At 42.4% G+C, this 11,432-nt stretch overlaps 1 protein-coding gene across 2 annotated transcripts in view; it reads left to right on the top strand.

The window, feature by feature from the left end:
* Positions 1-204: 204 nt before the first annotated feature.
* CTNND2 (catenin delta 2) overlaps positions 205-11,432 on the top strand; it is a 700,253-nt gene continuing 689,025 nt past the window's right edge. For both annotated transcript variants that reach the window (XM_050891195.1, XM_050891194.1), the window contains exon 1: positions 205-228. In XM_050891195.1, the coding sequence (XP_050747152.1) occupies positions 210-228 (19 nt within the window). In that variant the 5' untranslated portion in view covers positions 205-209. The remainder of the gene's footprint in view (positions 229-11,432) is intronic.

The following is an 11,432-nucleotide window of genomic DNA, read 5'->3' as shown; positions in this document are numbered from 1 at the left end:
CAGGTGCCGGGGCCGTGGGTTCAGGGAGGCAAATAACGGACTGTAGGCGTTGCCCTGACGTCTCAGCCGAGTAAATGGCTGTCCTGACGGCTACGCCGATACTCAGATCGCTGCGAGCGTGAACTAGCAGCACTTACCCCAGGCAACAACAAAAAAATTGGTATTTTTCCTCAGATACCGAAACTCCGCGCAGCAAGTTAAAAGGACCAATGGAATGGCAACTTCCAGGTGAGTGCTGTAATTGCATTTTTCACAAGTTTCTCAGTACAGGGTTAAGCGGGCATAGGAGTAAACATGACTTCCATATCCCTTACCCTCTTTGCTCGCAAGAAGTCTTCTGAAAACATGCCAGATTTTCCACCTAGGTTTCCCAAGGATGGGGAGAGAGAACCGAGGGAGAAACGAGCAGGGGAATAGGCTCGTGCTTCCCTGTTGCTTTTACCGTTTTGGCTGGCAGACCTCAAGTTTCAGTCACCCAACCCAAGGCGGCGGGAGCCGGTGTCACCGCCGGCGGGGCTGCTCCCCACCGGCCCTTCTCCCCCGGCGCCGGGGTGCGCCCCCCACACCTGCGCCCTCGGCCCGCCGCCCTGCCTCCCCCTTCCCCACTAAACCACACGGCCGCGGGGGGGCTGGGGGCACACGGCGACGCGCCCCTCTGCGGAGAGGCCGCGGCTCCGCGCGGAGCGAGGCCCGGGGACCCGGCCCGGCCCCGCCCGGCGCAGGCGGCGGCGGCCCCCAGCGCCGGCTGCTCGGTCGCGGCGGGCGCGCTCCTGCTGGGGAGGGGACGGGGGGGGGGGGGGAGGGAGGGGCGGAGGCAGGCGGCGGGAGGGGGGGGGGAGGGAGGCAGGGCGAGCGGGAGGGAGCGAGCGAGCGCGGCGGCGGCGGCAGATGCTGCGGCGGCGGCTGTGTCTCCTTCGGCCACATCCCGCGGCCGGTGCGCCCGCCAGGCGCGCTGCGCTACGGCGGCGCCGCGCAGCCTGCCCCAGCCGCCGCCGCCGCAGCGGCCCCGCGTCTCGCCCGAGCGGCGGGGCGGTGGATGCCGAGCCCGCCTCGCCCCGGCAGCCAGCGGGCAGCTGTCCTGCGGCGGAGCCCCTCGGACGCGGATCGGCGCGCTCCCACGGACGCGGGGACACACGGGCGCACACGCACACGGGCACACACGCACGCCCGGGGGGGGGCAAGCTGAAGATGCTGCAGCTGGGCAAGGTCAGGACCTTGCGGTGAAGCCCGGGGCCATCGCTCGCCCCCCCCCCCCCCCCCCCCCCCCCCCCGCCCCCCCATCCTTGCCTAGCAGACTGAGGATTTGCTGTTGGGTTTTGGTATACGTTTGGGAGAAAGCAGGCTGAGTCGGCGCCGATCGGTGAGTACGACAGGCACCGTAATGGTGCCAGGTTCCCCCCCCACACCCTTCCCGCTTGCGTGGTATTTCTTCTTGGTGCGGGCTCCTGCACTGCTCCCCTCGGCGAGGCAGCCGGGCTGGGTTGGGCTGCTGGGAGCTGTGTTTGTGCCTTCAGCGGAGAGGTAACAAAGTGCGTTATTTTCCCTTGTTTCTTCCTCCCGCGCCTCCCCCCCCCTCCATCTCTTTCTTCCCTTTCTTTCTACGTTAGTCGTTGCTTATGTAGGGCAGCCGCGGCACCGTGTCTCCCGACGCCCTGCACTAATGTACTCGTTACGGCAGTGAAGTCATGGGCCGGGGAGGAGGAGGAGGAGGAGGAGGAAGAAGGGGCCCGGGGACCCGCGGGCGGGGGCAGTGCCCGGCCCTGCGCGGAGCCCGCGCGGGAGGTGCCGGCGCGATGGCCCGGGCCCTGGGGCGGCTCCGAGCGGCGGCTGCTGTGTGTCTGTCTGTCTGTCTCTGTGTGTATGCGTGTGTGTGTGTGCGGCGGGGGGGTGGGGGGGTGGTGTTCTTCCTTTGAAGCCACCGTCTGCGAAATCCTGAGCGGGCGGAGGGGGGTGGGGAGGGGAGCCGCGATGTGCACTGTGATGTTTCGTTGATGTATATTTAATGGCTGAAAGGAAAGATGCTTTTCTTTCCTTTACCCTTACCTTACTCTTATTCTGGTGTGTAATGTGCTTGCATCGATCGGTCAAAGCGTAGCTTCAGCTGAATCAAGTCACCACAGAGGAGGTGCAGCAGCACAGGCAGTACATGTAATACACAAATTAATCTGGCCAGGGATCTTGGGGAAAAATAAAAAAAAAACCTGAAGAGGGATCATTTTAGAAACCATGTTAAATTTCCCCTGGAAATGAAAGACTGGAATTCCATGAAAGACTGGAATACAGCATCTTGTGCAGAGACATTTTCTTTCTCATACTTTAAGTGTTAGAGTGTGCTTTGTTCAGATTCGGGGTGTCATGATTAACCCTATGCATTACAGAAAAATATCCAAAACTCGCAGAAAATATTTAGAAATGAATAGGCCCCTTTATTAAACACCCAGCTGTTAACTTTATTGGCTGTAGTAACTGATATTTGTGCCCCTTAAAACATGTATGCTTTTTTATTGGCAATAACAAGATAAAGTAAAAACTTCATGTTGCAGGTTTATTTTCACAGTCTGTATAGGTAGTCTGTATGTAAAGTGAAAACAGTGAATCGGCCTGAGCTGTGGTTCGTAGCAAACCTCTCCATAGGCTACATCACGACTTACGTACCTCGAGACAGCGAGAGGACTACCCAGAATTATATGGAGTTTATGTAAGTCTGTTGTGGGCTTTTGCAAAATCAGGAGAGGGAAAAATATCTTTGTCATCCTGTCTTTAAGGATGTATTCATCCTGTCTTAAAAAATGAACTGATTGTCTGACTCATGTAGGCTGGGTTGATACCGCCTAGTTAGTTGGTCAGTATATGAATGACATGGCGTGAGGGAGTTAGGTGCAGGTCTCCAGAGAAAGCTACTTGTGGGCCTCTGAGACTCAAATGGCTTTAGGGCTTTTGTGAGCCTATTTACCTTTACACAGGTTATCTGGGGAGGAGCCCCAACCCTAAACCCAAACCACCTAGGAAGACTGTGGTATATAAGCAAAACTCGGACATTCTACGATGATCAAATACCCTTGTAAGACTAATTCTGAGCCAAGTTGGTGAAGCTGTCTCTTTTCAGTCTGTGAATGACTTGACCCTTTGGGAGCCTTGACTGGCTATCAGTCTGCATCCTGCAAAACTGCAGAGAACTTGCGATAGATCATCCTCATCAGTAAGAAGTTGATTAATGGCTCGGGACTGCGTTGAATGTGATTATGTTGAATGTTGTAGTACCGAAACGGGAGATCGCATCTTGATCACGTTGTTCAGAGATGGTTTTTGCAGTCTGTTATATAAGAGAGGCTTGAAAAAAAGAGTAGCGGGCTGTGCTGTGTATACATACCAAAGGAAGTACCCTCAGAGCTGCTGGTAGGAAGCAAAGTATTTATTTCTGAATGCCAGTTGCATGACGTTTTGTGGATTGCAAGAAGGAGGCTTTTGGGAGGGAACTCTAGCTAGGCGCTCGAGTTCTGTTTGTCAGGTACCTTAATGGACATTAAGAGCAATAAATAGCTCATCAGTGACACAAGCTTGTGACTTTTGCTGTGTTTTTTTGAATAATGCTACTAAAATAATTTCCTCCTCACACAATGAACTCTGACAGACAGCTGCACAAAATAGAAATAGTAGCAACTAAAAAAAAAAAGGTGTTTGCATAATTCTGATTTGCATAATTTACCTTTGCTGATGGATGGTACCAATTTAATGGCTGTGGTTCGGTGTTAAGTATTTGTTTCTCAAGACACGTGTAAAATCAACTTAGGCTACAAAGGAAGTGCCGGAGCAGCTTATTTTAAGGGTTTTAGGAAATGCATTTTTAGGTAGGGCTGTAGATTGGCATGTAAATGGAGCAGATAACAGAATCAGCAGAACTCATGAGTGTTAAATTTTGCACTAAATTTCAGATACATTTTCTATTTCATGGTTCAGTGTGATATGATTTTTAGAGCCTATTACTTGTGGAAGTTCCAGCATATCTTTGTTAGGATTTCAAACATACATTTCAACAATTCCTAGAAGAAACTGTTTTCAGGAGTATCAGCAAGATAAGGAAAATACATTATTCTAGTACTCTTTGCTTAAATAAGGACCTGTGGTTTTGATGCTTATTGATTGTGCTTGTAAGTCATGAAGAGTTTGATATTTCAAGTTACAGCTGAGGTTTGACAAAAATGAAATTGATTGTTTCTCTCCTTTGAACGTCTTAGTAAGATCTTATTACAGGATGAGTTTTGGATGCTTATTTAACTGTACAATATTAAATTTAGTAGTCTAATTATTAATAACATACAAATAAACAATAAACCTTAATGGAGGCAGCATTTTTAAATATGGTGCATTTATTTTTTAAATAACAAAATAACTCTCAAACAGGACTAAAACACATTTGCTTTTAAATAAGAGATTGATTTTTTTCCTGACAAAAGTCATTACACTTGCAAAAACATTATTTTTCTGACCTTTTTTTTTTTTTTTTTCCCCCTTCCGCTTTAATGGGGGCATGATGGGAAAAGCTACTTCTCTTATGTCAATAGGAAGTCTCCATGCAGGACAGGTATGCAGTTCTCTGCTCACGCACTGCAGAACCACACGACCCTTTGTCTAATGGCTCTTCTGTAGTTAGGCTCACTTGGCAAGAAGTCTGAATGCAGCATGACACACTGAAACAATTTCTTCTGTCCCCTTGGGATGTGCTAACTTGGTGTCATGAATGGGTTGTCAAAGCAGATTGCCTGACCAGATTCTCTGGCAGTATGCTGGACAAAATTTAAGTTCAATAAAATTGAAAAGGAAATGTGGTATCTGTTTATATGTAAACTGATAGCCACATCAATAGATTTTTTTTTTTCCTTGTATTAGTTGCCAGTTTAGTGTAAAGCTAAGAAACGGAGAAACATCTCATTATCTATGAGAACAAGTATTTAATATTTGTTTAAATTGCTCTTGGCATGCTAACTTCTAGTGCATGCTACTGGCTCTTAATCTGCCTATTCTACTTTACAAAATTCAATTATAGTAACAAGCAATAACTTCAAGAGACATAAAGCATGGAAGAGTATGTATTATCTTGTCCTTTTGGCCACTGCCTATTTTATTGAAGTTTCTGGAAAAAAACAGGCTTCTAATGAAACTTTAAAACTTCATACTTCTCAGACCTACCAAAAAGGTGGTAACTTTTTAAAATTCTTATGTAAAATAACCATGTTTGATGTTACATTTTATTATGGTTTATTGCATTAGCCATAATAGTTCTACTGTATAACAAACCATTATTTTCCACTTGTTTTCATTCATTTTGAGAAGCCACAAATACACAGAGTCCACTTTGAGTAGTAACATCCAAATTCAAGAACATCTGCGAGCCAAAGGGCCTTTTCATAAAAGGTTCTCTAGGGGAAGATTTTGCATTTCCCCCCGTTTCTTCTACCTTCCCCCCCCCCCCCCCCCCCCCGCCCCCCCTTAGTTTTCTTGCCAAGTTTGCAATTGATTTCTTCATCTCCCAAAAATCTTCACAGTACAGCAATTTCCTTTTGGTCAAGAAAATTAATTTTGGAAACTGACAGTAAAACTTAAATTTGTCTGCTTAGTGTAACATAAACGTATTCTTTTTTCAGCCATAGGTACAGTCTTCTGTCCTAACACAGTCAATTATTGTTCAATTAAGTAATACCCAAATATCCCTTAAAGGCTGAATTTTTGAAAGGAGTCAAATGAAATTAGGCAGGTAGCGTAAATAGGGTTTCTGATGGAGTTCTTAATTGTTTTGAACCCACTGGATGAGACTTAACTCTTACATATTCATTTGTATCAGATTAATTTCTTTTAAATTACCAAGATGTTTGGGGAAATAATTAGAAATAAGTTTCAGGGTGGTGGTAGAAAATTGCTGTACCTTTTAGCACCACTAGGATTACTAAAACTTGTAATCTGCATCCTGTAAAGGTATATGCCTTCCATCACAATCAGCAAGCGGTTTGGAAGGGTGACTGGCAAGGGTCTTAGTGGTAAACGCAAGGCTCCAGACAATGAAATTCAGGGAATGTATTGTATGTTAATTCCTGCTTCCCAAGAGAGTACTTCTGCAATTTTTGAAGCTGGATATCTGAAAAGCAAGAAAATATGCACTGGATGTTGAAAACAGAACATGTGAACCTTACAATTTTTGTTTATAGTTTTCCACCAAAGTACTGAAGCTCATGAGTGTGTCTGTTTCTGGTATGCTAGCTGATCTACAGGTGTTTGGGCGTTTTTTAAAATATTTACATTATTTTAGATTTATCTGAGTGGAGAGTCTAACTTCTCTGAAGATGGCATACATGATTATATGAATCAAGTCCTGGCATTCTGGTGTTTTCTCCTAATGTTGTACTTGGCTGGGTAGTAATGAGGTTTCTTTGAAAGCAGGTGGTTGTTGTCCCAGTCAAATTTGCTTGTTTAAAAATAATCATTCTTCTTGCCAAGAGGTTGACTGTGCTTTACCTGTTTGGCATATGGGAAGGCAAAAGCCTTTTCATGCTCATTTTTTGGCATGAAAAATGGCATGGCATTGGATATGGAGGTTCATATTCAGCGAAAAGCAGAGTGAGAAGGCAGAAGGCTAGGTCAGAGAATGGTTATCTAAGGAAACAACAGTTTAAAGGTTTTCAGCAATGGAAATGGCTCGAGGTTAGACATGGAAAGCCTGCCTGGGCAAACCTTGTTGTTGTCTTGTATGCCAGAATTTTTAGAGAAATTGAGTTCTTTAAATAAGCAGATACCTGAAGGTATTCTTAACACCATCTCTTTCTCACTTATATTTCATACAACCACCCAACTTCAGGACAGCTTTTGACCATGCCTAATGGCATCGTCTCATTTCTGAATGGCATGATACCTCTGAAAGTGAGATTCTGTGTGATCTAGAAGCTGAAGTCTCACAGAAAGTGGGAGTTGGGCTCCTAAACAGTGGAGAGGCTAAATACAGAGTGTGGAGAGGCTAAATACAGAGTGGATAATCTAGTGAATTCTTACAAATCAAAATCTAGGTCAGTCTATGAGCATTTTGACAAATTTTAACAAAATTATTAGTCATATTTGACACTGTCTGAATGTTTCTGATAAAGTACCTGTATCCTTGATCACCACATGATGGTAACCTTCACTGAACCTGCAGTTCAGTGCCTAACCTTGTCTGACCTAGTGTGCTTAGAAATGCAGTGAATAGAACAAAAAAGCTTTGGGTATTTTAAAAAAGTTTGTGCTTTAATGAAGGAAGTTGACAGTAATTGATGAATCGCATAATTCTTGCTGTTCTTACTGCAAATGGTTTTGAAGCTTGAGTTACAAGAATCATGTGACTTTATACGTGGATTTCCACTGCAGTGCTGATGTATGTCATCTGGTGGTACAGGGGAAAACTTGGAAGTGTGATAGTACATCTCTTCTTTATAAGTGTCAATAATATAGAAGGCCTAATGCATTCTCAAAATTATCATTACAATTAGAACAACAGAAGACAGTTGGCTTCTGTTTTCTTTATTTCTGTCATTGAACCACGTTCATAGCATTAATGCCCAACAGGATTTTGAGTAACAGGGTTGGAAGTCTTGCTTAGGGATCACCAAGTTAATTCCCAAGTGCCTCTCAGCTATGTCTACGTGATTTTCAGAAGGTAAAGTTGGGTTCACTCTGGGAAAAATAGTGTTTGTAATCTGGCACAGACCTCATTAAGGATTAACTGCTACACATGCTTTTATTTTACTGATGACATACAGCATCCTGTAGTTGAATGCATGAGATATGCAATACCATTTCCTCTTTTTCTCCTGTATAAAAATTATAATAATAATTATATTATTATTATTTATGGTGGTCCCTTAAAGATTTTATAAGTTCACAAGTATGTATTTTTGGTTGAAAGTGTTTCTGACAAGCTGGGCAGCTTATTGCACTTTTTTTCCACTTCTGACTTCTATTGTCTTTACTTGTTCTTGGTAAAGTATTGCACAAAGCCTCAAGGGTCTTGGAGGACTCTGACTTTAATCTCTTCAAAGAAGGATGGACAGGTTGAGCTTAATTAGAAACGTGCATGTCTAATCAAAGGGTAAATTTAGAATCGCAAGTTTTAAGAACGGGCATTAGAAACAGAGTCATGATACCAAGAAGTCTTTTTCATATAAATGGGGGCATTGAACAGAAGCCATAGTATATCTGAGAAGCCTAATGCACTATTCTGTTAAGCAATTGTTTAATGCTCTCAGGTCTTTTTAATATGTGTCATTACATGTTTGTTTTTTTTTTTTTTCAATAAACACAAATTCCAAAGCATGCATTTCTGGTCAAATTAGGGAGGTTCATTAGCCTCTGAGTGTTTCCACTAGGATCCTGTGCACTTAATTCTCAATGCTGACTGTCATAATGAGCGCTCAAAGGATGGATAATACTCTTCATTTCAGAAAGGAGCAAACATTTCCTTATATTCTGTGTCACCTTACATAGCATAGGTCTGTGCAACAATTACTTTGTGTGGATGAAATGCAAAGGTATGGTGTAAAACTTAACCTTTATGTCTCTTCTTTGCCTTTTTGAGGTTGAGTTTTGGTCAGTTGTCTTAAATGTTCCCTCTCTGTAAATACTTTTAAATTAAAAGTAGCCAAGATTAATCAGCTTTGTAATTCTTACTTCTCTGCCTCTAAGTCTAGAGGTACAGTGCGTGTATAAGTCTTGCTGTCTTTTTTTATCCCTAGTCTGTTTGAAGAGATGTGAATTTTTGGTAGTGAGTAATAAATATTTCTTCTATTTCATATGTATTAGTGTAAAAAGACTTAAACAGAGCAGAGAAGACACCTGTTTTTGAGTGGTGAAAACAAAATTCTAGACTTTGATCATGCTTTATGCTTTCATCAGTTTAGCTTAGAATGGCTAAAACTTTGCACAGTTAGATTAAGTAAAGCAATTTGGTTTGATTTCCAAAATAAGATTGTGTTATTCTTTTTTCTTTTTTTTTTTTTTTTTTTTTTTTTTTAGCAAGTGCAACATTAGTATTTGAGGAATATGCTCTACCTGACACTTAATGCCAGCTAAGTGCTACATAAACTTGACCTACTTTTAGGACTTTGGGACACCTTGGATTTTTGAGGTCTGGCATCTCTGACCTCCTGAACATGCTGGTGTCATTTCCTTGGAAAGCCTGCTGGGCAAAGTCACTTCAAAGAACCTGATTTTCCTGTTTGTGTGTGAAATCCCTATATATATTTACTCAAAGCAGAACTGGTCTGCGAGGGGGAGCGGGGGTTTCCTCTACAATGTTGCTCTGCCCACCGAAGTCCTCAGGCTGACATTGCTGATGGATCGCTCTGTCTGAGACTCTCTCAGCATGGTCTCCCCTCTAAAAATATCCAGCGAGGAGCTACTTGGCTTTTGATCAGTGGTGATGACAATATTTCAGGTCCCCAAATGACAGATTGCTGGTGATCTATTGACAGAACAGACTTGGAGCAACGATGTTTGTCAAGGAGCCAAAGACTCTGCAATATAAATTGCTTTTGCTTTTTTTTTTTTTTTTTTTTTTACTGTGTATCTAGTGTCCAAAGCAGAGAAAGAGATCTGAGAATAGCAAACCAAAAAAAGGCTGGGGAAGGAAGGTGGGGACAGGGAGACAGGCTGGAAGGCACAATTGCTGTATTGTCAGTGAATAGGAAAGATGCTAATTCAGTCTTTTAACATAGGTAGTTGAGCCAGTCTGATGATTTCTAGCAAATACTTTTAGAAATACATTTTCAGGAGTGTTTTATTTACAAAGGTATTTCAGTTCTAACGGGACATCTTGCACAGATACAATAAGCAAAACACAGTTTGAACATGTTTAAGAAATGCGTGCATGCATATATTCTACTTGTATGCTATAAGCAGGTATGGAATTAGTTGCACCTGTGTCAAATGTTAAAATTCCTCTCTTGCATGTGTGTTACATAACTTGTATATTAGCCTCAAAAGCAATGTAATTTTGTATTTTCCCCCAGGCAAAACCCAATTGTACTCTTGTTGAATTTGGTAACAGAAATCCAACTGATTCAACGGCAGACCTGTGCTTGACATGATGTACCGTAGTAAAAATATTTTTTTCTCCTTATTCAACCTTCTTTCACTTGACTCTACAATAATTCCACAACCTAATGTTTGTCATGACACAGTTGTGGGAGTTTGTTTTGTTTTTGTTCTGGGTGGGGTTTTTTTTTGGTTTTGTTTTGGTTTTTGTTTTTTAAGAAAATTACAAGTATTACAGTGTTATCATAAAACAGACAGGATGAGTAATGTCAGTAGTAATTTATAATTTTTAAACTTTAGAATTTGTAAGTTTTGCCATAGTGGGTTAAATGATTATTTTCCAGATTTGATCAATATATGAGTTCCAGGTGGAGGGAAAATATGGTGGAGGAGTGAGATGGTGGAAAGAGAAGGAAAAAATCAGAATACTAGTTTGTTTAGCTAACTTATCTTACAGACATATCCTTCCTGACCTGTAGAACAGTATAGTTCTGGAAGTATAAGGTTTGTTTACCTGATACTGTAGTGTGCTTGTCAATAAATGGTGTTGCTCTCTAGAAAGTCGTATAGACCTCTAAAACAAGTAAGTAAGTTTGTGAAAGTCTGCGTTCTTGGGAATGAAGCAATTATTTCTCCCCCTTCCACTGTTTTTAAATTCACTTATTCATAACATATTTAGCATGCCTCCAGTAAAATACCAGGACTGTAATAAGGAAGCAAGGACTCTTGATTTTTGAAGGGCTTAATATTCTCATCATAACATTTAAGTATCCATGTTTTTCAAATACTTTTCTAATAAATCTGTATTTAAATACGGTCTTTTGGTTCTACTTTGGATTTAATAACTACATAGTAGTGGCAAGTGGCCAAAAATTAAGGGTTTTTGTCACATGGTTTTATTTAGGAGTGTCTAATTTGTAGTGCTATGCAATATAGTCGTATTTTTGCTTAACAAAAGAGAATGAGCGGTTGGTATGAAAAAGCTGAGTTGGCCCAGAGGAATGGGACAAGTGGAAAAGTGAAGCAGTCCCTAAAACTGAAATCAGAGGGAGAATGGGAAGGAAAAGAGTGATTGCTCTTGAGGTTACAAAGTTAAAAGTATTTCCCTAACTGTTGTACCTGTTGATCCACTTTCTGAAATGCATTAGTCCTACACAGTGGACTATAAGGATCCAGGTGAATCCTTACTATAAAAAAATGCCTTGAACTGTTTGTCTCTAGAGAAGTAGGTGCCAGGTTTCCTCCCCTGTGCACATTTAAGGTGATACTAGTTTGTGCTCTTTTTGGTTCCACTCTTCTTTCATGCTTACCTACCTATCCTGCAAAACCACATGCTGGTAAATGTGTTGTACACGTTAGGATGCTGTCACCCTACAAAG

This window comes from Gymnogyps californianus, chromosome 2, assembly GCF_018139145.2.
Source record: "Gymnogyps californianus isolate 813 chromosome 2, ASM1813914v2, whole genome shotgun sequence".
Lineage (NCBI taxonomy): Eukaryota > Metazoa > Chordata > Aves > Accipitriformes > Cathartidae > Gymnogyps > Gymnogyps californianus.
This window is presented reverse-complemented; position numbering and strand designations above follow the sequence as displayed.